This window comes from Juglans regia, chromosome 14, assembly GCF_001411555.2.
Source record: "Juglans regia cultivar Chandler chromosome 14, Walnut 2.0, whole genome shotgun sequence".
Classification (NCBI taxonomy): domain Eukaryota; kingdom Viridiplantae; phylum Streptophyta; class Magnoliopsida; order Fagales; family Juglandaceae; genus Juglans; species Juglans regia.
This window is the reverse complement of record NC_049914.1, coordinates 6,280,088-6,307,753: the sequence shown is the minus strand read 5'-3', so window position 1 is coordinate 6,307,753 and position 27,666 is coordinate 6,280,088. Positions and strand designations below refer to the sequence as shown.

The window sequence follows — 27,666 nt, the reverse complement described above, 5'->3', positions numbered from 1 at the left end:
CACACTTGTATAAACCATAACTAATAATTCTGCCATATTATGAAAGTATATTAGAATACTATGCAATATTTTTCATCGAAAAACAAATCAGCGATGTGAAGTACCATTGAAAATGGATGATACACTGCCAAAAAATTAGGTTTAGAAATAAATACAAAACAAAATCTGCTACAGACTTGAAAGATTGTGAAAGGAAAAAAGGAAAAAGAATTGCTAGTTTATTCCGTGTACACTGTCATACCAGTTCAACCACTACCATCACACACCAACCTCGCGGTAGGACGATATTGAAATGTTGGAGATGATGAAGGCACACAAGATAGAAGCAAAGTGCCAACAATCAAAGGCGAACCCATGAAACGGCAGTACCACCAGTCCCTTAGTAATCAAACTTCAGACTTGAGCAATCTGCTGTTTTAATGCCTGTAGTAACTTCATTTTTGATCCACACATTTGGAGAAACTCTGATAGTACTGTACACTTCCCAGTTACTATTTTCCTTGCAACATCAACAGGACTCCAACACTTTACTGCTTGGGAGATCCAGTCGCCAAGCTCTGTGTCATTTATGGATGATGCAAAAGTTTCTACGATCTTAAAAACCTGACCAGGGCCCTCATTCTGTCCTTTACCCTGAAGAAAGGAGAGTGTAGTTTCCAAATTTTCATCCTCTGGCCTGTTTATCTGTTCTCTTAACCATTTCATAACATCTTCTATTGTACCACATGAAGATTGGATTGATTCTCGAATTGCATGGAATGGGGGAGAGGTAGAATCTGGACCACCTTTCTTCTTCCTCTTTCCAGATGGAAGAGATGACCGGAGACAAGACTGGAGTACAAGACCATGCCAAGCCAATGGCTCTGAAACCAATTGCACCAAAATTGGAAGATCAACCCAAGGAGAGCAGATTAGAGGATCCATAGATCTGACCTTCTCTGAAATATACTTCTCCAGCAGGGAATCCACGATGTGCCAACTACCAGCCTTATATCCATCTAAATTTGGCTGTGCTAGTTCATGGGAACTCAAGTTCCATGCATTTAAAAACACGGCAAAATTCAACCAGTCGATCAAATCCGAATCAATAGTCTGCAGCAGGTGCAGAATTTTAGTTTTGATGAAATGCTAAACCAAGTTGTGCAGTGCTTGAGCTGTGTATATGGTGACTTGACAAACTTATTCTAATTGACAAGCTTCAATTGGATCAGGGAGGATAACTATTTTGTTGTTAGGTAAATTAACAATAAACCAATTAATCTGGATAGAACCTTGCCTCTAAGCAATCCATGTAAATCCAGTTCATAAAAACCGCAAATATTGGGACAAGATAACAAGTAAAAATTTAATAATCCCATTTCTATAATGAAAACTATAAAATTTGAAATGGTTTTTGAGAAATTATGGTCATAGGTTTGGCAAAGGAAAAAGGCACAACTTCTCAAATTTTAAACAAGACGTCCATGCCCATTGAAACTAAAAGACTATAGTGAACAATTTATTTGTTTTTTGACAGGTGAAAATAATATAATGTCTAAAAACGATATTGATAACAAAATATGAATTTATGTTAGACAGTAGATAAAATCTTACCGAAGAAGGTTTTATGCCACTAGACACCCCCAGAACTACTTCTATTGAGTCACTTAAAGAAAATCCCAACAGTTTAGCATAGCGTTCAAGCAGAAACTTCAGTTCTGAGGAAGTTTTAGGGTCAGATAGAGAACCATTCACTTCAATATTCTCCTTTAGTAATGCAGAAGCACTTCGAATAGACAGATAAATCATTCGAGGAAGAAGAGATTTCCTCTCAATAACTCTCCGTACATTTGCTTCACGTTCTGTTGTCTAGTTTCCATGCCAGCAGATAGAGGAAATATTCAAAATTAAAGCAGGCATAGGAAGAAAGTCAAACAACTATTTCCAACATGAGAAATACTTCTACACAAAACTCTTACAAAAGTAAAAGCTTACAAACTGATGTGACCTGGTATGGTACATTTGATTGTAAATCATTTTTTGTTGTATCACATTATGTCACATCGGTTTGTATACTTTCGTAAAATCTCTTTGTAGACCTAGCACTTCTCTTTGGACATTAGTGATATAAACAAAAGTGGATTGTACACAAGTTCTATCGAGTATGAAACATATATGCAAATTAAGTCATTAAGGACAGAAATTCCATACCATGTTTTCTCTAGGAAAGAAAGATATTCCTTCAAATGGACCTGATAACAACAACCATCAATTTAATTCAAGAAAGTTTTGTCGCATTGGATGCAAGAACAGGATTGAAATCTGTATAGCCAAAATTCCCATGCCTAAGAATTGTAACCTTAAATACAACTGAAAACAAGATCCATGTTACACTGACCTAAAAGATAATTTTTTTCTGAAGTTGGTGTCCACCAAGGCCGTGACTGCAAGTCTTCATTGAAGGTTAAAGACTTGGATCCAATCTCATTGGAGAGCTCAATGAATTGGATCCCGCATTTCAAGCTTTCAAGAACACGCTAGAGAAGATATCATCAGATGCGTTAGCAGAGAATATGCAATTACATGCTCAAGTAAATTTTTTTATTTTTTAACATACTCAAGTTGTAAAATTAAACATTAACCCTTTTTTTATAGGTAAAATTAAACATTAACCCTTCCATCTCTCAATGTTAAAAAAGTCGCAAAAATAACAATTACCTCTTCCTCTTCAATGTTATCAGCATTCTGCTTTAAATGCAGGATGGGTGCTTCAACCCTTGCCACTAAATACTGATTAGAGTGTTGCAATTGTTGTTTAAACTGCACAAATTCGATTACCTGAAATATGATACATTAGAGTATAAATACTTCCATTTTATAAAGTCAAAACCATAAAATGCACAGTGCCAACAAAATAGAGATGACATGGTAAAGCAACAAGAAAGGTATAGAGCCAGGCATAATGGATTTAATGTGTCACAAATTAAAATAAGTTCCTCATGAGAGAGAGAGAGAGAGAGAGAGAGAGAGAGATTGATGACCTAACTGAGGCAAGTGGCCTTACAAAATCAGATTGTTTGAAAGTAATGAAGCAGTTAACTCATAACGCATTAATATGTCCTAGGGGATCCCAAATTCATGGAAAGTATTTTTTAACCCTTTCACTTTTATTTTTCTCCATTTTGAGTCTAATATTTTTGATTGGTAAAAAATATTGACAAGCTAAACTCTCAAAGCTCGCATAAAAGCCTGCAGTGCACACAAACAGCATATATTATAGAGAGAGAGAGAGAGAGAGAGAGAGAGAGAGAGAGTTAAAGTCCTGCAAATATTGTAAGTTGAGCAATAGTGAAAAGAAGAAAACCATGCAGATCGACAAACCAACCTTCTCTAGCATGTTAAGCAATGAAAAGGGTATAAAATGAAAACATATTGCTTCTAGTAAATCTTGGAACCATGTAACACATTTGCTGTCACATACATCAGAATAAATGAAAATAAGCAAAGTAAGAAATATGCACGTACTTTTGAGTAATTTCTATGGCGATATGCAAGAAATGTAAGATCAGCAGATTCTCTGAAGTGGTCATCCATAAACTTGAGATAATCTTTTAGCAAATTATTTAAATCCACCCAAAGGGGAGATACCAACATCTGGGGTAAAATGTGGTGTGAAACAGTTTCCATCAAGATATTCTTTGCATCCAGAGATTTATAACTAAAACAAGAGAAATGCAGCCATTAGTCTTAAAGAAGAGGAAAAGGCACTGCATAAGAGTGGTTTAATGCTCATAAAGTAGTAAGTCCAACCATATAGCCCTTAAATCAGCATGAGTGGCATCATTTAGTTGAAAATAACGTCTTCCATCAATTAACACGTAAAGTCACAACAAATTAAATAACTTTACCATTCATACGCTGATGAAAGGGCACCCATGAGAGAATATAAGTGCAACAGTAAGACCTTGTACTGCCATACATATCTGCCACGTATGAAAATATACAAATGTTATCTTGTCATAGAGAACCCCCTAACATGGTATATAATGAATAGCTTTCAGACTGAAAGTGATGGCACACCTAAAAAAATATATACAAAGATGGTGTTATCTTATTATTGTTATTTAAAAAAACGTGGTAAAGAAATCATAGTAGTTTAATGTCCATGCTACAGACTTTGAATAAATGACTCATTTATTAATACCAATTTAATCAGAAACAATAGCTCCTGACCTTCGGATGGTCAAGCCAAACTCCAAAATCATAATTGCCTCTATAAAATAGCCAAGATGCCTAGTACGCCAGAATAACTAAACCAAAAAAGACCTGTCAGTATGAGCATTAACCAAATTGAAGGAAAAAAAAATGGAACTTGCACATTGAGAATCATAATAAGCTGACGAGAGAGTTCAAGTAAAACATAGTACATGAATGCATGATAACAGAGATGTATATACATGATACAACATATACATAAAATTTTATAAAACAGCTCTAATACAAGTTTGTACACAACACAACAATAACTTTCTAGATGTAACATGAGATACCTGAACCAACACATTGCACGCCATAGATAGCAACTCTTCCCCATGCATGCTCTCTTGTGGATCCAAGTCCTTTGAAAGTGGAAGGTTTCTACAATACAACTCCACCATCTGAACAGCAGAGCCCTCGAGTTCTGGGGAGGAAGAGTTCTAGGTTTAGCTGAAAACTGAATGGCAGAGCTCACAGAGTGACACATATTTTGTTTTTGATAGGTAAGAAAACTTTTATTGAGACAAGTAAATAGGCATGGCCCAAGCACACAGGAAGAAGCAATGAGATACATTTTTTTTATAAGTGAGAAGCAATGAGATACATATAAAAGAAATTAAAGGTAACTCGTTGCTAATTCAAAATATTATATTTAATTTATGAATATTGACCTTTATTTTTACTGAAATGAGAAACATCTTCAAATTTTATATGTGACTCATTGCTTCTGGCATACAATGTGTTTCACTGCCATGAGAACCTCCTAGTGGGAGTGATATATGAACAAAAGAATTAGAAGTCAGAATAAGGATACTGATAAAATAATGATAATATACCACAATCCACACCAGCAACATGGGTTAACAATGTTGAAGTCAAAAAAATATGCGGTCCTATTAAAGTAAAATCTTAGCTGGCACTAGCCCCCCCTTCCCCCCAAAACATGAAAAAAAAAAATCAGAGAAATGAAAACTTGGGTGCTCAAGGGTATTTTCCAAGCAAATGAAATTTCAGAGGTTTAAGAATGAAAGGCAAGAGACCTACCACTCTTCGAGAGCTTGTACATCTTGCCAACTACTTCTTGAACCTTTAAGATAGTAATTGACTGCCCAAGCACTTTAGTTGGCACTGTTGAAAGGGACTCGGAGCCTTTCTTTAACTTCTCCAAGAACTCTGTTTTCTTATCAGGAGTCAAGACTTCGAGAAACACCTCTACATCAGAAGTGAAGCAGGCCAAGTGACCAAACCTGTGTTTGACAAGCAAAAACACTCCAAAGATAGAATCAGAACTGCATCATCATGAATATAGCTTGTAAAAAAAAAAGTTCATAAAATGTAACACAAGCTTGTAGCTTGAAACAAATTAACCAGAGATTCCTAGACTTTACAACATCATCACATCAAATTAATCCACTAAAACGCATGAACTTCGTCCTAGCAACACAGCAAGGTAGATGGATGAATTAAAAGATTGACTCTTACAACGTACAAGAAAACTTATAATCATGGCAAAGAGGAAAGCAACCCATAACCAGCTAGAAATGTCATATAAACAGACCACGAGATAGTATAACCCAACTCATGGCTTTATAAACTTATAAGGCCTTATAAGTTCACGCTAAATAATAAAGAAAATTATATAAAACAATAAACATAATTTTGCAGAGAATAGACATAGGTTGTAATGTACCTGAAAAAATATTGCATCAAAGCATCCATTAGCTTGTCATCATCCCCCTTTCCATATAGGTGCTTTCTCCTTTCAACTTCAAGGTTTGCCAAGTACGGACACCTTAAAGTATTGTCACTGGTGCCTGCCTGTAACTTTTGTACAAATTCTGATGCATCTGACATACGAGAATCAAACTGCATAACCAATTTGGGGAAATCAAATTCTGCACAACAGGTCAAAGCAAAGTGCTACTTGAAATATGAAAAAATGACCAAACATATGGAGAAAAAGCACAGAATTCTAGTGTAAACACACACCAGTTCTTCTTTTAAGTGTGAAAGCTTGCAATCCATGTGTTTTGATGGAAGAATTGGATCATTGGGGACCCCATTACACCAGTTGGTATCATCCTCCAGCAAACAGCCTAAATAATGTAGGAAACACTCCCAATCATCAGGGCTGCAAGAGGAAAGAAACAATATCAAGGGTTGAAGAAAGGAAAGGGCAAAAAGTACAATGTCTCACAAACAGCATGTCAAAATTGCAATCTATGTTCCTGGATATAGACAGGAGAAAGTTATTTAAAAAAAAAAAAACGTTGAACACAAAATATGCTAGAGGTCTCAATGAAACAGAAAAAGGAACAAATTGACTAAGACCATTGTTAATGGTAGGATTACAGAACGCTACAAACTTTTTTTTTTCCTTTTGATAAGTCAATCTCAATGATAATGCAGAGTGCAACCTATGTACAAAAGAAGTCTACAAGAGACAGAAGTATACAAGAGGCCATACCCAACCAACTAGTAGAGGAAAAAGAACAAGAGTCCGTAAAATCTAAAAAACTAGTAAATGAGAGTTATTGTGGGCAACCATCCAACTATGAAAGGTTTTTTAGGGTAATGGCTTTGAACTCAAACACCATCCTCTTGCCATCTATAATATTTTAGCATTGCATTACTGCCAAATGAACCGCATTAAGCCTCACCATCCTCCAACATCCATCGCCCACTCTTGATCCTCAAAATTTCAATCATTCCATTCCTTTAGGAAGCTTCTGTGGATTAAAATGGGCCAAGCTTCATTTTCTTGTTAACTTTTTCTATTTCTAATTAGGTGCTCTTCTTCTATACTTAGTTCCTTCAGGTAGCAACCCACCAGCTGCTCTGAACCTAGAGAGGAAAACAAAACCTCCCCTACCATTCATGCCAGAGGACATGGAGGGGAAATTTTGCTACTCGCTTCCCTCCATCCCTCTCTAATCTTTCTTCTCTAAGCTTTAAAATATCTCTCTCCTTGGCAGATACAGATTCGGGGAGAGATGGTGTCAATGGATAAAATATTGCATCACAACCATCAGATTCTTGGTCTTGGCAAACGGCACTCCCAAAGGCTTTTTCAACAGCTCTTGGGGTTTGCGACAAGGGGACCCTTTGTCCCCTTTCCTGTTTGTTTTAGTAATGGATGTGATGAGCAGAATGCTGAATGCAGTGGTGGATAGGAATATAATCTCGGGTTTCTTGGTGGGCGGCTCCTCGAATGGTTGTTTACAGCTATCTCACCTCCTTTTTGCCGATGACACCTTGATTCTTCGCGAGCCTGATCCAGACCAGATGGGCACTATTGCTTTGCCTCGAAGTGGTCTCCGGCCTTAAAGTGAATTTATCTAAATCTGAAATGGTTTCTGTTGGCTTGGTTCATAACTTAGGTGAATTGGCTGCCATCTTGGGCTGCACGGTGTCATCCTTGCCTATTAAGTATCTCGGTCTTCCTTTGGGGGCTCCTCATAAATCTAAGGCAATGTGGGATGGGATTGTCGAAAAGATTGAATGTAAATTGGCTAGTTGGAAACGGATTTATTTGTCCAAAGGTGGTAGAATCACCCTAATTAAGAGCACGCTATCCAATCTCCCAACATATTCCCTATCTTTATTTCCCTTGCCTACAGGGGTGGCTAATAGATTGGAGAAGATTTTTCGTGTTTTCTTGTGGGGAGGCCTAGAAGATGAGAAACTCCACTTAATCAAGTGAGAGAAAATCTGCACCCCTCTACCCAGTGGCGGACCTGCATAGGGGCAGGGGGGGGGCCCCAAAGTTTGAAAAAAAAATTAATATATTTTAGTTTTTTATGATTTAATAGGATTATATTATTTCATATTATGTTGATCCCCTTTCTAAAAAATTATTTTGGCCCCCTCTACAAAATTATTTTGATCTTATAAATTATTTTAACTAAAAAATAAAATAAAAAATATTTTATTATAGTTTTAGCTTTGCTCGGCCCCCCCTACAACAAATTTCTGGTTCCGCTACTGCCTCTACCTTGTGGCGGCTTGGGGATTAGAAAGTTGAGAATCTTCAATTTTGCACTATTAGGGAAATGGTTATAGGCTTATAGCGGTACCAGCCGGAAGGGGACACTCTTTGGAGAAATGTCATTGAAGTAAAATATGAGAGTATTTGGGGAGGATGGTGCTCTAATGAAGTAGGAACATATGGGGTGGGAGTTTGTAAATGTATCAGGAATGGATGGGTAGATCCCTCCAACAATTTCAGAATTGAGGTGGGAAGGGGAACTCGAACCAGATTCTGGTCCGACAAATGGTGTGTGATATAGCCTTGAAAAACGCTTTCCCTTCACTCTATAGGATTGTGTTGGACAAGGACGCTTCAGTGGCTTATAACATGGTCACTTCCGCTGGCTCCTTCCAATGGTTGGTGAGGTTAACTAGAGCTGTCCAGGATTGGGAGGTGGGTGACATTACAGAACTTTACAGGGCACTTTATGCGCTGAACCTAAAAGCTGAAGGGGACAGGTTGCGTTGGAAGCATACTGGGAACAACTTCTCGGTCAGATCCTTCTACAAGGTTTTGTCACTGCATTCTTCTATTGCTTTCCCTTAGAAGAGTATTTGGAGGAGTTATGTTTCACTTAAGGTTGCTTTTTTTAGCTAGCTGGCCTCTCATGGGAAAATATTGACTTATTGATAAGCTAAGAAAGTGAGGATTCCTAATAATGGATTTGTGCTTTATGTGTAAAAGCAATGGAGAAACAGCAGGTGATCTTCTTTTACACTGTGAAGTGGTCAAGGCCTTATGGGAGAATATCTTCTCTAGGCTTGGCATTGCTTGGGTCATGCCTAGGAAGGTGGCTGATTTATTGTTATGCTGGAGAGGAATTCAGGGTAATCGTCAAATAACGGCTTTTTGGAAGATGGTGCATCTATGTTTAATGTGGTGTACTTGGAACGAAAGGAATGGTTGCTGCGTTGACAATAGGGAACGGTCGATGGAAGGATTTAGGGACTTTTTCTACCATACATTGTTACTTTGGGCTTCAGCCATTGTATTGAATGGGACTAGCCTTAATGACTTTTATGCTGATTTTCACAGTACTTAGCTTGTAATTAGGTTCACCTCTTGTATACTTTATGTATACCTAGGCTATGCGTACTTACGTAATTAATAAAATTTCTTACTTATCAAAAAAGAAAATCTCTCTCCCCCCTTTCCTTTCTCTCCACTGTTAGTTTCCCTCCCATTTTCTCTCTTGCACCAGAACAAAGTCTTTTTTTTATTATTTATTATGACAGGGGAACCACCCACGACAAAGCCCTTAGGATCTACCACGAAAAAGTCTAGATCTACATCGATCCGTCAACCCTCAACCCGCACATGCTCTACCGTTGGATTTTCTGTCCAACAACCTACCTAAAACGACCATCAACCACCTCCTTTCACCAGCAAATGGCCCTCACGCATCTCCAGCCGTGTGCGTGGGCTCTTTCAATGGGATTTGAAGAGCTAGTCTCCTCTGGGACTGGTTTCTCCCCTCAAATTCATCTTTTTCCATCTCTCTCTCTCTTCCTTGGTTGTAGGAGGCTCACTTTTGGTCCACAACCACCTCACACGCACCACACCATTAGACTCGCAGCCCTCGGATCCATTTTACCGCACAGCCAAGGCCACCATCCCCGCAGCCCGCAGCACGTGGCCGCCACACGCTGCCACCTCCAGCAGCCCATTCGTGTCTCCATGGCTCCAGATCACACTTGTTCCAAGCTTTTAAATGAGACTGGATGCTTTTTTTCAGGGCGAGAGAATAGACCCTCATTGACCACCTCAATACAGATAGTTGCAGTGTACATCTCGGTGCTGTTGGGTTTCCCTCCAGCATATTCAACTGCCATCAAGGCAGCCTTTCCTTGACCACAAATACAAGAAATATGCAACCTAACCTTTGGGTTTAATTTCTCATTTTTTATTATTTTTTGCACTCAACTTCCTTTTTTTTATATATATTTGTTGGGATTCCCCATCTGCTCCTACAATACTGATATTTTTAGTTAATTTTATCATAGAAAGAAAAAAATTCCTTTGGGTAGCTTCTACAGTTTTTAATGGGCTAAGCTTCCATGTTTGTCTTGTTTCTTTTTCTATTTCTAATTAGATTTCATCTTTTATACTTCTTGTGCACTTGGACTATGCCTTTAGCATTTTTAATATTTCAATAACTTAAAAAAGAAACCTCAAGCACAGAAAGAATGCATTGAGATCCAGTCAATCAATCTATATAAGGTTGGGGACAAAGAAAGGCCCCCATCATCAACAGAATTGTTACAGACTATGTGATAGGCCGCAACTCAACAGCAGATTGTGAGCTTGTAGATTAGACTAAAGAGCAGTCATAATTCGTAAATCCCTCGTGTTTATTCCACAAAACAGCCACAGACAGTCCTGATCAAAGTCTTATTAAAAGACCTTTTTTTTTTTTTTTTTATAAGTAAGAAGCAATTGTATTGATAAAGATAGGCATAGCCCAAGTACACCAGAGGTATACATATGAGTATACCAAATTAAGAAATTGTTACAAGGAAATCATGGAAGCTGAGACCATTTAACTCTAAAGCAATGGCCCACATAAATAAAGTCTTCCAAAAAAAACTCCTAAACTCTTCCAAGGAGCATTCATGATCCTCAAAGAATCTATCATTCCTTTCACTCCAAATACACCAGAAAATACAAATAGGCGACATCTTCCACGCCGCTACAATCTGTGGTGTCCCTGTGATCCCTCTCCAGCTAGCTAGTAGTTCCACCACCGTTCCTGGCATTACCCGTGCGACTCCCATTTTGCTGAAAAAGTAAGTCCATATGTCTCTTGCAAAATCACAATGTAATAGTAAATGATCTACCGTTTCTCCACTATTTTTGCACATACAGCACCAATCCGTAATTATGAGTCCACGCCTTCTTAAGTTGTCCATGGTTAGTATCTTCCCTAAAGCTGCTGTCTAAACAAAGAACGCAGCCTTGGGAGGTGCTTTACTCCTCCATATGTTCTTCCAAGGAAAATAGGGCCTATCTTGAGCTGTAAGAATGTCATAGAAAGAGTGTACCAAAAATTTTCCGTTCTTGGAAGGCCTCCATTCCATCATGTCATCAGCTGGATCCGCGGTAGTGATGTTATATAGTAAGCTGAAAAAATCCACTAGCTCACTCACTTCCCAATCTTGTGCCTCCCTAGTGAGATTAATATTCCACTCCTGTGAACCTTGTCTAACCACCCTCACATCAGCCACCATAGCTTCCTTTTCTCTTGCAATTCTGAAAATGTTAGGATAAGCATTTTTAAAGGCCATGTCTCCCACCCACACATCATTCCAAAAGCTGATTCTACTGCCCTCCCCCCAAACACAGCCTAGTATTATTCGAGAAAGTCCCCCACCCTTGCCTTTTGTGCTTCCACAACCCAACACCATAAGCCCCCCTCCCCTCACTAGAACACCAACCCCCCCTTGCACCCCCATACTTCGCATCAATTACCCCTTTTCATGAGGCTTCCCTCTCATGATTATAACGCCACAACCATTTTCCTAATAGAGCCTTACTAAAGGATCTAACATTGCGAACCCCCAACCCACCAGCACTCAAGAGAGTACATACTTTATCCCATCCAACTAAGTGAAATTTAAATTCATCCCCTAGTCCACTCCACAAAAAGTCACATTGGAATTTCTCAATTCTAGATGCAATGCTTACCGGGAGGAGAAATAAAGACAAGAAATATGTGAGAATGTTAGATAGCGTGCTCTTGATAAGTGTGATCTTTCCCCCTTTCGATAAGTATAACATTTTCCACCCGGCCAGCCTACGCTCTAATTTCTCTAACACCTCCTCCCAAATTGTCGTGGCTTTAAAATTTGCACCCAACGGAAGACCAAGATACTTTAACGACAACGAGAAGACCAGACATCCCAATAAGCTGGCCAACCCACTAATATTTCTCATTGCACTCACCGCAACCATCTCCGTTTTAGCAAGATTGATCTTTAACCCGGATACCGCTTCAAAACAAAGTAAGATAGCTTTTAGAGATTGAATATGTCCTGCATTATTCTCACAAAACAGCAACGTATTATCAACAAACAAGAGATGAGAAATAGTTATGGAGCTATGGTTAGAAGCCCCCGCTGAAAAACCTGAGAAAAACCCCCCCTCTACAACCGCTGACACCATTCTACTAAGTGCCTCCATCACGAGGACAAATAAGAGTGGTGAAAGTGGATCTCCTTGTCGTAGTCCCCACGAACTATTAAAGAAGCCCACCGGATCACCATTTACCAAACCGAAAAACGAGCCGTCAACACAATGCATCATCCACCCCTTCCATCTTTCCCCGAATCCACATCGACCCAACAAATAAAACAGAAAATCCCAATTGACATGGTCATAGGCCTTCTCCATGTCCAGCTTACATAAAATACCTAGTACCCCTGACTTAAGCATGTTGTCTAGGCATTCATTGGCTATAAGAACTGAATCCAATATTTGTCTACCTCTCACAAAGGCATTTTGAGACTTAGAAATGATCTTATCCATTACTGTGCTCATCCTATTGGCAAGTACCTTGGGTCTTGCACCTCTATGGCACCCACCTTTTTAGGGACAAGTGTAATAAAAGTAGCATTTAATCTTTTCTCGAATTTTCCAAACAAGAAAAATTCCTGAAACACCTGCATGACATCTCCTCCCACCACCTCCCAGCAAGTTTAAAAAGTGTCATAATAAAGCTGTCTGGACTTGGCACTTTGTCCTTGTTCATTACCTCTTCCTCTTCAAATGGTCTCTCAGACCAAGTCATGTTGTTTTGATCAATGGCCTTAAAAACTAGACCATCCACTTTTGGCCTCCATTCATAGGGTTCTGTCAACAATTGTTCAAAATGTACAGCAACGTGATCTTTATTTACTGCTTGATCAGTGGATATACCTTCATCTATAGTCATGGACTCTATGGCATCAAACCTCATGTGTGAGTTTGCAACTCGATGAAAGAATTTTGTACATCTATCCCCCTCCTTGAGCCACAAAGCTCTTGACTTTTGCCTCAACGAGATTTCCTCCATTAATATCAACCTTCTCAGATAATACTTGGTCTTTGCGTTCATTCTCATCTTCAACACCCTCCAAACTTTGTAGTTCTTGTAGGAGATTTTCTTTTTTGTAATATTACATTTCCACAAGTCTGTTCATTCCATGTCTTTAAATCCACTTTCAAAACTTTCAATTTTCCAGCCAATATCTTACTTGGAGTGCCCTATAGTTGATATGAATTCCACCATTGCCTAACCAATTCCACAAACCCTTCCGTCTTTAACCACATATTCTCAAATTTAAAAGGTCTTCTCCCCCCCGGAATTCCTCCACAGTCTAACATTATAGGAAAGTGATCAGAACATACCCATGGAAGTCTCTTTTGGCATACATCTGGAAATTGCGTATCCCATAAGAGAGATATGAGGAATCTATTCAGCCTTGACCAAGCTTGGTTATTAGACCATGTATAATCACCTCCCATAAGAGGAAGGTCCATAAGTTCTAGCTCAGATATTAAATCAGAAAATTCCACAATTGCATGATTATGTCTCCCCTCCCCGGATCTTTCGCTGGGAAACCTTGTCACATTAAAGTCTTCACCAGTGCACCAAGGAACCTCCCAACAAGAACATAAACCAACCAGCTCATCTCAAAGCAAACGTCTTTTGCAATCTAAGTTAGGTCCATACACCCCAGCAAAGGCCCATACAAAACCATCAACAGAATTTTTAAAAGAACACCTCACCGAATATTCTCCCACAAATTCTTTTATATTTTCCACCATCCTTTTGTCCCACATAACCAATATACCACCCGAAGCCCCTTGCGAAGGTAAGTATGACCATCCTACATACTGACAACTCCAAATACTCTGTATGGTTTTTCTTGCAATAAGCTTCAACTTCGTTTATTGCAAACAAATAATGTCCATCTTCCATTGTCTTAACAAGGATCTTATTTGGAGGCGTTTGTTAATCTCATTCAACCCTCTTACATTCTATATCAGAATTTTTGGCTTCATTTACCAACCACACCAGTCCTCACTTTATTCCTACCACGACTTGCACTCCCCTCCTTATTGTCATAATTAATAGACCAATCCAGCCGCTGCAGTTCTCTATTTCTTTTTGGCCTTGCTTCCTGTTGAAAATGGCCTGCCTCAATGGCTGTTAGCAATACCCTAAACTCATCTGCATATCCCACACAGGAAATCCCCACACAACTCTGTAGTTCTTCCACCATTTTCAAAACCCAGTCTACCGGTAAAGGATGCATAATTCTTATTGGAGAGGATCCTCCCCTGCAAGCTCTTCAGCCTTGGATTCAGCATTGAACAAAACTAAGGAGCCTTCACCTTCACCTTCCCCCTCCCTCTGCTCCTTCTCTTTCACATTCACCAATGCTCCCATATCTTCACTATCAGACCATTTCTCACCCTCCCTCAGCGTGTTCTATGTTGGCCCAAGATTCTCTGGCTCTCCAATGATCTGCGACTCATGTGATGTTTCACCAGCATTATCCCTTCTTTCACCTCCTACCTTACTCCCCAAAAATTCCCCCTCTTCCATTTCCAGCGCCTGCAAAACCACCACAGACTATCGGATTACTATTTTTTTCTTCTTCTTCCTCCGATGAGGCATCGGCTCTGACGCGCCACCAAATGACTCCCCAAGGGCCGGCGAAACTTTCTGTGTAGGTGGTGGCTCTGTCGTGTGCGTTGGCGTCGTCGTGTGAAGCCCTCCTGAAACGCCGATATCATTTTGGCTTTTAGGTTTCCAAACCCGATTCAAGCCTTCCTCCATGTCCGGACCTTCCAACAACCCAACTCCCTTCCCCTTAAACACCCCTCCAACGGGCCTTACACTTGGCCCAAGCCCACCCCATCCCACGCCAATATAATTTAATGATCCCTTCTTTCACCTCCTACCTTACTCCCCAAAAATTCCCCCTCTTCCATTTCCAGCGCCTACAAAACCACCACAGACTATCGGATTACTATTTTTTTCTTCTTCTTCCTCCGATGAGGCATCGGCTCTGACGTGCCACCAAATGACTCCCCAAGGGCCGGCGAAACTTTCTGTGTAGGTGGTGGCTCTGTCGTGTGCGTTGGCGTCGTCGTGTGAAGCCCTCCTGAAACGCCGATATCATTTTGGCTTTTAGGTTTCCAAACCCGATTCAAGCCTTCCTCCATGTCCGGACCTTCCAACAACCCAACTCCCTTCCCCTTAAACACCCCTCCAACGGGCCTTACACTTGGCCCAAGCCCACCCCATCCCACGCCAATATAATTTAATGATCCACACCGTTTTGATCCCTGCCCCCTGCCCTCCACTCCGCACCGTTTCATTCCCTCCTCTTTATCCTCCTCTATATACCGAATTAAACCAAACATCTGACTCTGCAACTCTCCCACTTGAGCCTGCATCTCTGCTAGCGCCCGAAGTACTTCTTTATTTGGGCAAACAATTCCCCTACCATCACCCCCTCTATGTTGTGCCTCTGCAGAGATGGCAACCTCACGCATTCTAGGGTTAGCAACAGGAGTCGGTTTGGGTTTCTGTAGAGCCTCCTTATATGACTACGACGAAGGTTGAGCTGCCGACATCACTGCCATCTTCATTGATGCCACCCCAACATGACGGCCTCCTCTACCCTCCTCCTTCAAAACCTCCACCATTTTCCTCCACCCCTTCCCCTCTCTATCTTCAGGAATGATAATGCAGTTGTGCCGGCCCCCCTGTTTGTATTCCACCAGGGCCATGAACACCCCTTGTGCATTAGAACTTCTCTGAGCTATGAAGCCACTGTCACCTTCTCTGTGTGCTGAATAAAATTCCTTTCTCCCTGACTTCAAGCAATCCTCCAATGCTTTTGTGAACCACCATGCCGTGGCTAACTCCAAATGAAGATTCTTAACCCACTTCCATCCCCTCTCAGTAATATGCACCCATCTTCCCTTCCTTACTACCTCAAAATTCTTAAAATCAATACTAACAACATTCAACGTACCCATATTCTTCCCCACACTTTGAAGAATCACACACTCAGTCTCCCATGAACCACTTCATCAACCAGAGGTGAAAAAGTGTATGGAGAGAAAATATGTTAGGAGAGAGAATATTTTTCTTCAGAGTCAAATTAGTAACCACCACAAAACATTTCCTGAAATGGTGAATGACTTGCAGGGTTTGTCTATGGAGGTAGAGAGAGATAGAGGTGGCGGCTCACCTCTCTACCGTCAACCCTGTGTTTTTTCCAAGCAAGTCGGGGAGAGAGAATACCTTACTATTAAAATACTACAACATACAATAATAAAAAGGCCATACACAAGGAGAACCAAAACAAATTCTCAAATACTTATTTAGCAAATTACGAACTAAAAAAACATAATTCCTAAGTATTTTTCACACTATCATATCATAAAGAAAATCCCAGCAAGCCATGCAGAGGGCTCTTTCTGATCTTTTATTTCTAGCTTCCCCAAACATTAATTGTGCCACTAACTCACAAACTTTGCTACTTTAAAAAAATAATAAAAAAAAAAAAGCTAGGCTAAGACCCTTTTGTCTTGAACAGCTTAGACTATGACTTTGGGGATTATGCAACTTTACACAAGCATACCTCAATTCTAGGATTTTCTGAAATATATTGGCAGCATCAGAGTAGTCACCTGCCCGAGCAAGAAGCCTCCCCTGTCAACTTAGAGTGAAATTGCACTAGTTGATTAAGGAAAGCAAAAAGGAACTACACAAATTTAAAAAAATCCACATAAACCCAAAATCACATTAAACATATTTGAAATTTTGCATGGTGAAGAAGTGCCGCTAAACCAATGAATTCCACTCAACTCGTTTCATCTAATTCAATTCACGAAAGGGTGGCAGCATAATGAAATAAAACTAGAAAAAATGGAAGCAGTCCATTTATCTTTTTTATTTTATTTGAAGTAGTCAATTCACGGGAAGTAGTCCATGCAAAACTATGACTATTTGCATTATGTGAAACACCGAACATCTTTTTACTTTTTATTTAGGATGTTGGAAGCTTGACCTCATTTATTTGAGATGATAGCTTTTGATTAGTAACGGAGACGATAGTTCATTAGGAGAAAATGTAACTAATGCATAAATTTATCCATAACCGTTAAAATTTCTCTTCTATGCATAAGTTCATTAGGGCACCCATAAAGGTGTCCTCTTTACCAATGAAATATTTGGGTCTTCCGTTGGGTGCAACTTTCAAGGCTAGAGTTATATGGGTGAAAAAGGTAGAGAAAAAGTTGGATGGGTGGAAACGGGTGTATTTATCGAAAGGGGGTCGTCTCACTCTTATCAAGAGTACCCTTACTAACTTTCCCACATATTTCTTATCTCTGTTTCCTATGCCTGTAGGGGTGGTGAATAGAATCGAGAAACTTATATATATTATATATATAAACATAAATATATATCTATATTTTACAAATTGTGTATATATAAATATATATTAAAGCATCATCATTGGCTTGACCAAATTCATCTTCAAAATTTAACCAATATCACACTTTTTTGTATTTGCCTATTCCATTTAAATTCAATCTCCATATTGGATTAGTCATTTACTCTCTATATAATAATAAAATATTATTAATTTAATAATTTTTTATTTAATTTATTTGTATCACATTTTATAATTCTACTTAATATTAATATTTATCACATTTATTAAATATTAAATTAATATTAAATATTAATATTAATAATAAATATATTATAATTAACTTAATAATTAATATTCTAATTAATATTAACTAATTAATTTATTTTTATCACATTTTATATTTAATAATAATAAATCGAACCAAATTTCTTAATTACAAAAAATACCTACATATTTTGTGAGCAAAGTGAGAATTGAATATTTTAATGTTTGGCTAACCTACTGTTCACCTACAAATTTGGAGAATCACTGTAGCAGAAGTCTAAAATTTTATAGAGATACTCAATCAAATGTGGTGGTTTTTTGGCACATATTGGCTAAAGTTTAGATATCATTGGACTTTAGCCAAGCCAATGAGGATGCTCTTACAATTTGTTAGACTTGTTCACAAAATATGCATTGGTAAATTTAAAAACTATATAATTTAAAAATTAATACACTACAATTTATACAAAATATGCACAAGCAAATTTAAAAATTAAATATTTTTTAAAATAGTCATATTTACAAAATTTAAATTTATAATTTTGGTCTAAAAATATATATTTTTAATTACTTTTACACTTAGAAATAATTTTAAATCAAATAAAATGTAATGTTTTTTTTTAAGTAGAAGGGGGCGGGACGGATTGGGAATCCACCCCGCACCCCGCCCCAGCCCCCGCCTCTGCATCCCGGGGGCGGGGGTGAAAACCCCACCCCCCACAAGGGTGAGGGGAAGGGGTGCCCTCACCCCGCAGGAGGAAGGTAGCACCCCTAGGAGGAGGAGAAGAAGTTTCATTTGGTTAGTTGAAAGACAATATGTGCCCCAGTTGTAAATAGGGGTTGGGAGTGTGTAGTTTGAAAACTTTTAATAAAGCTTTATTGAGAAATGGCTATGGAGATATTACTCGGAGGGAGGACCATTGTGGAAGGAAATTACAGACGCTAGATATGGTGCTGCTTGAGGTGGTTGGTGTTCCAATGAAATGAGAAGGGGGTATGGTGTGGGTTTATGGAAGTTTATAAGGAAGGGCTGGCCTTGTTTCGAAAAACAGATTCGTTTTGTAGCCGGTGAGGGCAATCGTATCAGTTTTTGGCGGGATGCGTAGTGTGGTGATCATGCATTGGAAAGGGTTTTTCCGACTCTCTATCATATTGTAGCTAATTGGGAGGCTTTAGTGGCGGATATGCGGTTATATGTTCATCAGTGAAATATTCTTTTTAATAGGAATTTTCATGATTGGGAACTATTTATTGTCTCAGATTTTTCAGTCTACTATATTCCATGGGGACTCCTCTGGCACAGTGTGATAGTTTGAAGTGGAGGTCTAATAATCACAAAAAATGTACTGTTAAGACGTATTATAAGATTTTGGTTACACAGGATCATAATCCATTCCCCAGGAAGAATATTTGGAGGTCTTGAGTGCCTTCTAAAGTAGCATTTTTTTGTATGGAACACCGCTCTTGGGAAGATCTTGACCACGAACAATCTACGGAAGAGAGGATGTGTAGTGATGAATTGGTGTTGCATGTGTAAAAAGAATGGAGAATCTATGGACCATCTCTACTACACTGTGAAGTAACAAGGGTGTTGTGGGATGAGATTTTCCAAAGGGTTAATGTTGCTTGGGTTATGCCTTTGAGTGTGGTGGATTTGTTGGGTTGTTGAAGGAAGATGCAAGGCTGTCAGCAAGTGGCAGCAATGTGGAAGATGATTCTGTTGTGCATCATGTGGTGTATTTGGATGGAAAGGAATGCATGTTGCTTTGAAGATAAGGAACGCCCAATAATTGAGCTGAAGAATTTCTTTCTCGACACCTTAATGCTTTGGTTTTCCGCTATTGTACTAAATGGGGACAATGTTCATGATTTCTTGTCTTTAATTTATCGTCCTTAGAATGTTTTTAGGTGTTATTCTGTATACTTCCAGTGTACATGGGCTATGCTTATTTCATTCATTTCAATCATATTATTTCTTACTTATAAAAAAAAAAATCTCCTCTATTTTGTCATGGCTGCAAGCAAATTCCATTACAAAAAATAACTCCTCATAGAATAAAAAATATTCATTTCGGTTGGAAAAAACATCAATTCATTAGCATGTGTCCCATTCTTAAGTAATAATGCATAGAAAAAAAGTCCCCCTTTATTGTCAAGACCATAAAGAGAACAAATTTGGGTGTTACGCAGATCAATGGAGTTCATTCATAAGGATGACATCTCACATTATCTTCCTAAAATCATTGGGCATCTAGAAGGGTGCATATTCCCTTATAGACTTTGTATTTAATAGTTTTTTAACATATTTTTCGGTTTCCTAATTTTCTTCTCATGAAGCCGTCCTTAAAGACACCCCATGCCCATACAAGTTCAAATTTAGTTTACCTATTTTCTCGATGAAGTTTTGTTTCTCACCTTGTGATATATGGATCTTACATTGCTTGGGAATGAGAAATTCTTGCTATTTATAATGTTCCAATGGGACTCCAATTCTATCCACTAGTCCTTTTGAATTGTAGGCCCATTTGTGGTTTGGGCCTCCCTTGGGGTGTTAGTAAGTTGTTAAAAATTGTATTAGAGCCTATCCAACCAGAAATATAGAACTTGAGGCATGTAGCCTACGACGAACTAGCCCGACAAGAACGTTGGGAATATAAGGGAAGGAGATTGTGATAGCTCATTCTGATAAGTGATAAGGGTATATGGTATATGCGATCTCATATTGCTTGGGAAAGAGAAGTTATTGCTCTTTATAATGTTTCAACAGGACTTCAATTGTATCATTGACTATGTCTTTTGGAGTATAGGCTCATATGTGGTTTGGGCCTCCCTTAGGGCATTACACACCCTCATCCCCAAAAGAAGAAAAACACAAACATGGAAGAAAAAACACAAGTACATACACATAAACATTTAACGTATAGATAGACTACTTATATAAAAAAAATGTATAGATAGACATGATATTATCAATGAATGTTAATACTAAGAAGTTAAAGCTTAAGAAAGTACCTGTATGCGCAGCCTATCAACCTCAATCACAAAAAGTGATCCTAATTTTCCAGAGAGAATTTCTAAAGCATCACCATACTTAGCTTGCTGCTCAAGTACAGAAATGTAGACAATAAGAGCTGCAATAGATTCCAAACATTTGGTAAGGATACCAACCATTCTCATCACAAGAGGCCTATTGATTGTTGTCCAAGATAGATATGATAGGAAAAATTTTAAGTGCACCTTCAGGTTCATGCAAGCTATGGGAGGCAACATGCTTCTTGAGTAAACCTTCGGCTAAGAGTAATAACTTCTCTCCACCGTTACCACAAAACACCTACCAGAAGGTCAGACCCCATGGATCAATAAATAGAAAAAAATTACTCATTTAGAAACGCAACATACAATTAGTATAAAATCTAGTAGATTAATTGTGCTCTTGCCAGAATATTTTTTTTGGCAATGGGGGAGGGGTGGATATTATATGGTACATTTCCATGTTATGCTGGCAATCATTTCAAAAATTGGCCATTGATAATGTACCTATCAATTGACAAAAAACAAAAGAGAAAACTGGTAGAACCTGTAATTGAATGCTACAAACAGCCCAGAGCAAAAATCTTTCTTCACCAACAAGCTTATACATTTTGATAGCTGTCTGCCAGAAGACAAAGTTATCTAATTGTCCCCCAAACAAACCAAATGGAACAGTACAAAAATGTATATGTAAATATAATGTAAACATTACAAAAAAAACCAACCTGTTGCTGCTTCACGAATGAGTATTCACGGACATAGCAGTTGAAAAGCCCCATCATTAGTTCCAAATTGTTTGGGAATTTCCCACAAGCATATTCATAACAGCTTCTAGCCAAGTCCACTGATTATATAGGAATTATGAGACATGTCTGACACTGATATACATATAATATAGGTTACTTCCAAGCATCAAAAGAAACACTGACAGTGATCAAGTCGTTGGAAAACAATCTGCAGCGTGCTTAGAGTGAGATCATCCATCAAAAATGTGTCGTTCTTATACAACAGCTCTTTGGCACTTGAGCAAACAGATAGTGCTTCCTCAGGTTTCCCCATCCTCTCCAAGATGAGAGCTTTAAGTGCCTGTAGAACATGCCAAAGAAAATAAGATTGCTACAAACCACCTTCAAACATTGTTATTTTCTATGAAGATAATATTAATCAAAACAGCTTCAAAAGATATATAGACTAATGGCATACTATAAATTTAGCTCTTTGCATCCTATATGTATATATTTTTTAATGTCGGGGAACCTCAGACCCACCCCTGAAGAGTAAACCCCGGTCTCGTGCACCGCACTCTCGGAAGTTTCCCTACACGGAACTGGTTAAATCACTGATTTTTCACCAGGGGTGTGGTCCTAAATTTATTGGTCTTTCTATTAGAACACACTAGGGAATATAGATAGTTTTTACTATGTTATCATCACCTCAGCCCATGCGACCATCGTTTGCTAAAAATATTTCCAACTATTTGATGTCGAATATTTATCAAAAAAGGCAGTGTCTGCAATATTGAAATCCAGAGTTGAGCTTAACAAGAAGAGAAATAAGGGCATATATGGAATCAGGGACGGCACCATGGGGAGGGAGGCTAGGGTCTCCCAGAAGTCTGAAGAACATGAAAAAATATGGGATTTTTGGTATTTTCACCCATCTTCCTCCAAAAATTACCTTCCACCCCAAGAAAATAAAACGATGTTCCCCCTCCCCCCCCCAAAAGATAATTTTTCTGTTGTCGTCTCAGGATGGAAAATAATGAAATGAGATAAATTCAAGCATTAATACTCCCAAACGAAAAGCAAAAAGGAATGAATTCAAACTAAAAGCCATTGAGAGCATAATTAACTCAAAAAAATACACATTACTTATCAATCCAACCCTTCAAGTATAAGTTGTAACATTGAAACAAGCGTAAGCATACATAAATAGATATATGTGCATTTATCCATATTATACAGTAGCTTTTATACTTCAAGACGCTCTCTTTGGTTCTTACGAGAAATGCTCAAGAAAGGAAAATGCAAGCAAATTCTGAAAGATGATACAACAATGATAGTACAAGGAAAAAAGATAATGATAGCTGTGAAAATGATCTTACGAGAGCGTAAGGTGAGCTGGGGTATTTGGCAAGAAGCGAGGCGGAGAGCTTGAGAGCGTTCTTGAACTGCCGCGAATCGATAGCGTCCCAAATGGGCCGGACCCGTCGCTCCGGTATTCCACCGGCCAAGCCAAACTTGGACGCCATTAGAGGTCGGTGTCAGGGTTCGAGATCAAGGAAGAAACGATACTCTCTCTTCGGCTTTTGTAACACTTGGTGGCTCTTCTGTGACGAAGGATGAGAGTTACAGACCGGGGGATGTTAGGAGGGTTTGGACTTTGGACAAAAAGAAAAATGAAAACAAACCTAATCTTGGGTTGCTTTCAGGGGACAAAAAAAAAAAACGAGTGTTTGTAAACGGTTGAAGTGTATACACTTCCTGGAAACGATTGTACACCTGACCCGAATTGAAAACATTCCCTGTTTGGAGCAAGGCTGCAAAGAGTTAGGTTGTGTTTGGATGTTGAAGTGAGTTGAGTTGAGTTGAGATAATAAAATATTGTTAGAATATTATTTTTTAATATTATTATTATTTTAAGATTTGAAAAAGTTAAATTGTTTATTATATTTTGCATTGAGATTTGAAAAAGTTGTAATGATGAATTGAGATGAGTTTGGCAACCAAACTCACCCTAAAAAAAAAGAGAGTGATACTTAGATGTGACATAAAATTAAAAATAATAAAAAATAAAAAGTGTGTAGTAAAACAGTGACGGAAGTTTTGGAGGCTCTCAACTAAGGTTGTGTTTGGATGTTGAAGTGAGTTGAGTTGAGTTGAGTTGAGTTGAGTTGAGATGATAAAATATTGTTAGAATATTATTTTTTAATATTATTATTATTTTAGAATTTGAAAAAGTTGAATTGTTTATTATATTTTGTATTGAAATTTGAAAAAGTTGTAATGATGAGTTGAGATGAGTTGAGATGAGTTTGACAACCAAACTCACCCTTACATTTCCAACTCGTTTGTTTTTACAAATATCTTATTTTATCTCATCTTATTTAATTATTACGATTTTTTCAAGTTTCTAACACTAACTATAATAAATAATTCAATTTTTTCAAATCTGAAAACAAAAATTATATTAAAAAATTATATTCTAACAATATTTTATTTAACTCTCATCTCATCTCATCTAATCTGTGTAAACAAACGAAGTAATTTATATTCTTTTAAACAAGAAAAGTATTACTTATCATCTCCATACCACAAACTAATATGAGATTTATTATTTTTATTATTTTATTTAAAAATTACTGACATTAGAGGCTATAAGTGGCAAATTTTTTATTTTAAAGTGACAGATTCTAATAGAGTTTTAAAAGTTTATGAACTTAATGGAATATCTAAAAAAAACAAAGGAATAAATGAAATTATTATTGTTGCATATTTCTATTTCAAAAAAATGAACATATATGTATTAAATAAAGCTATTTTCCTTTTTTTTTTTATAAGATGACCAAATTCTTTATTATATTTTTGCTCGAAATAACTTTAATTCATTTGAATTGATGTCAATCATCATAATCCATATAGGTTGACTTGTAGTTTAATAAGTATATCATAATACAAAGACGGAGTTGAGATCATTCATCTGATGTGCTGAAGATTAATTTCCATAAATAGAGTTTATATTCTTATATATAAAAAAACAATAAGAATCTCATTAATTAATAATGGAAATAGTTCGATCATGTACAACAAAATGTAGAATTTCAATAGGTCCTTCTTCAATCCAAACAATTTCCTTATTATTTTGTAAGGCCAACTTGGCTAGAATGTGAGACACCTGGTTTCCTTGTCGTGGAACAAACTACAGCTTCCTTCGATCTGGTTGTCCAAAAACTACCTTCAAATCTTCCACAATTTGGCCATACCAGGAGCAATTCTATGCTATATTCTGAATATCAGTAACCAAAGACAAGGAATTCCCTTCAAACACTACCTTATTAAACCCCAGTTCAACACACAAATCAATAGCCCTTTCTAAAGCCACAACTTCAGCCTGTAAAGGAGAAGCAATAAAATCTCTAGACCAAGCTGCTGCTGCTAATAACTCCCATTGTGATCTTTGAAAACACATCCCCTTCCCATCCTTTTACTGTTGTCATGAAAGGCAACATCCCAATTAGCTTTTATCCAATCTCTTTATGGTCTGCACCACTTGACCAATCTTCTACTTTCAGTCTGACCTTCACTAATCATAAGAGTTGAAGCTTGAGCTGCTTGGAATTCATCTAGTTCTAATCTTGACCCTGCCACAGTTTCTTGGGATTATCAAATAGATCCTCAAACATCCACCTATGCCTTCTCAACCAACACACAAGCTGTAAGTTCAAGTTCAAAAACAGTTAGACATTCAGACAAGTGCTTCCAAGTGAAAACAAAATCAATCTCAATAGTCTTAGATTTATGAAGAAAACTCTATGAATCAGCCCAAACATCCATTGCAACCCCACAAGATCACAAGACGCGGTTACCTGTCTCAACTTGCTAGTTACAAGTAGGGCAAGCTGCATTCTCAGTAATCTTCATTCTATAAAGATTACTTCTAGTAGGAAGAGCCTCATTAACTGCCCTCCATAGAAAAACTTTAACTGCATTTGGAACCTTTAAAGCCCATACCTTATTCCAAAGCTTAAAAAAGTGTTGATGATTAGAACACTCACCCATTAAATTTTGTTTTCTCTGGCACTGCAAATGATAGGCTGATATAACAAAAAATAGGCCACTGTTAGTAGAACCCCAATACAGCTTATCTTCAGAACCCCTCCTACTTACAGTCAAACTTTTGATCACTTTAGCTTTTTCCACCAAAAAAACCTTATCAATAAGAGAGACATTCCAAGAATCTCCAGATAGAAGTAATTTGTCCACTATATCCCCCTCTGTAAACAATGAATAAGTGACTGAACAATATGAGTGTTAGGGATTGGCAGCCACTTGTCCAACCAAATCCTTATTTTTTGACCATTACCCACCCTCCAATGCATATCATCCTTCACTAACCCAGCAATACCATTAATACTCCTCCAAATCAAAGTAGAGACAGTACCAGTTTTTTCACTTAGAATATCCTCACTTTTATAATATTTATCTTTCATTATTTTAGCAACCAGAGAATGAGGCTTGGTCAAAAGTCTCCAATATTGTTTTGTTAATAAAGCTTGATTAAAGCTGACCATATCTCGAAACCCCATACCCCCATAATCCTTAGATAAACTGACCTTATTCCACTGTTTCCATTGAATCTTGTTATGGTTTGTCATGTGACCCCACCAAAATTTGACTATCAATTGAGAAATCTGTAAACACAGTTTCAGGGGTAACTTGAAAACACTCATAGCATATGTATGTAATGCTTGCAAAACAGATTTTATTAGTACTTCCCTACCAGCCCGAGAAAGAAATTATTATGCCAATTATTGGTTCGCTTATTCACTTTCTCAATGATGCTACTAAAAGCTTTATATCTAGATCTACCCACCATTAAGGGCATCCTTAGATATTTTTTAGCATCTCCACAAATTCGAGTCCCAACAATCTGAGTTAAACCCTCATGCCCCTCCTTTTTTTGTGTTTGAACTAAAGAACAAATAAGTTTTTTCCAAATTTAATTTCTGGCCATAAACCATTTCATAGGTATGCAAAAGACCTTCCAAAACTAACCATTGATCCATTTCAGCCTTATAAAAGATAAAGCAATCATTGACAAATAGCAAGTGATTAATACTAATGCCCCCTTACTAACCTCTACCCCTTTCAGGACCTCTCTTGCCTCAGCATTATGTAACATTGAAGATATGCCTTCTGCACATAATAAGAAGAGATAAGGGGATAGTGGATCCCCTTGTCTCAAACCTCTAGAAGAATGTATCAAATTGCTGCTATGGCCATTCACTAAAATTGAATACTTAACAGTAGAAACACAGACCATAATTTTGTCAACCTATTTCTTGTTGAAACTCATTCTTAACATAAACAACTTTTAAATAAGGTCATTCCACCCTATCAGATGTCTTAGACATGTCCAATTTAATAGTCACGCTCCTTATTTTCCCCTTTAATCTAGTTCTCATTATATGAATAGCTTCATAAGCAATCATAATGTTATCATAAATTAAACAACCCGGAATCAAGGCATTTTGATTGTAAGAAATAATTTTAGGTAAAATATTTTTTAACCTGTTTGCTAGTATCTTAGCCATTAGTTTAAAAATTACATTACATAAATTAATCAGTCTAAAATCACCAACAATTTTAGGTCTATCCATCTTAGAAATCAAAACCAAATTGGTCTTATTCATTTCCTCCTAAAAAATACCAGAATTCAAGAAGTTCAGAACCGCTTCCACAACTCTATCACCCACTATACTCCAATAATCTTGGTAAAAACAATGGCTATAACCATATGTGCATTGAGACTTAAAAGGAGCCATTTGAGATAAAGCCAATTCAACCTCCAATCTGTCAAAAGGTGTATCCAGAGTATGGAGCATTTCACTAGTTATTTTACAACTAAGATCAGCTAGACCTTCCTTAATTATCGCATCATATAGGT

At 37.7% G+C, this 27,666-nt stretch overlaps 1 protein-coding gene across 2 annotated transcripts; it reads right to left on the bottom strand.

The window, feature by feature from the left end:
- Nucleotides 1–87: 87 nt before the first annotated feature.
- On the bottom strand, nucleotides 88–23,410 carry LOC108996936 (N-terminal acetyltransferase B complex auxiliary subunit NAA25). 2 transcript variants are annotated; one of them, XM_018972983.2, is made up of 19 exons: nucleotides 23,105–23,410; nucleotides 21,930–22,086; nucleotides 21,726–21,844; nucleotides 21,548–21,622; nucleotides 21,208–21,301; nucleotides 20,983–21,101; nucleotides 16,909–16,979; nucleotides 6,226–6,367; nucleotides 5,927–6,102; nucleotides 5,281–5,483; nucleotides 4,530–4,660; nucleotides 4,213–4,289; nucleotides 3,888–3,962; nucleotides 3,505–3,697; nucleotides 2,698–2,817; nucleotides 2,378–2,516; nucleotides 2,191–2,231; nucleotides 1,594–1,848; nucleotides 88–1,092 (listed from the first exon to the last, which is right to left on the bottom strand). In XM_018972983.2, exons 1-19 carry the CDS (start codon nucleotides 23,249–23,251, stop codon nucleotides 394–396), a joined length of 3,033 nt encoding a protein of 1,010 aa, XP_018828528.1. In that variant the 5' UTR covers nucleotides 23,252–23,410; the 3' UTR covers nucleotides 88–393. The 2 variants fall into 2 exon arrangements, with proteins under 2 accessions (XP_018828528.1, XP_018828529.1); XM_018972984.2 differs by lacking the exons at nucleotides 21,930–22,086; nucleotides 23,105–23,410 and having other exon boundaries at nucleotides 394–1,092; nucleotides 21,548–21,618; nucleotides 21,726–21,783.
- Nucleotides 23,411–27,666: the final 4,256 nt, after the last annotated feature.

Excerpts from the sequence above, each read along its gene's own strand:
- LOC108996936 (XM_018972983.2), bottom strand. The coding sequence starts at position 23,251 with ATGGCGTCCAAGTTTGGCTTGGCCGGTGGAATACCGGAGCGACGGGTC. Across the intron at positions 22,087-23,104 it reads CCAGCTCACCTTACGCTCTC|GCACTTAAAGCTCTCATCTT; the intron begins GTAAGATCATTT and ends CATGTTCTACAG. Across the intron at positions 2,232-2,377 it reads AGAAAAAAATTATCTTTTAG|GTCCATTTGAAGGAATATCT; the intron begins GTCAGTGTAACA and ends TGTTGTTATCAG.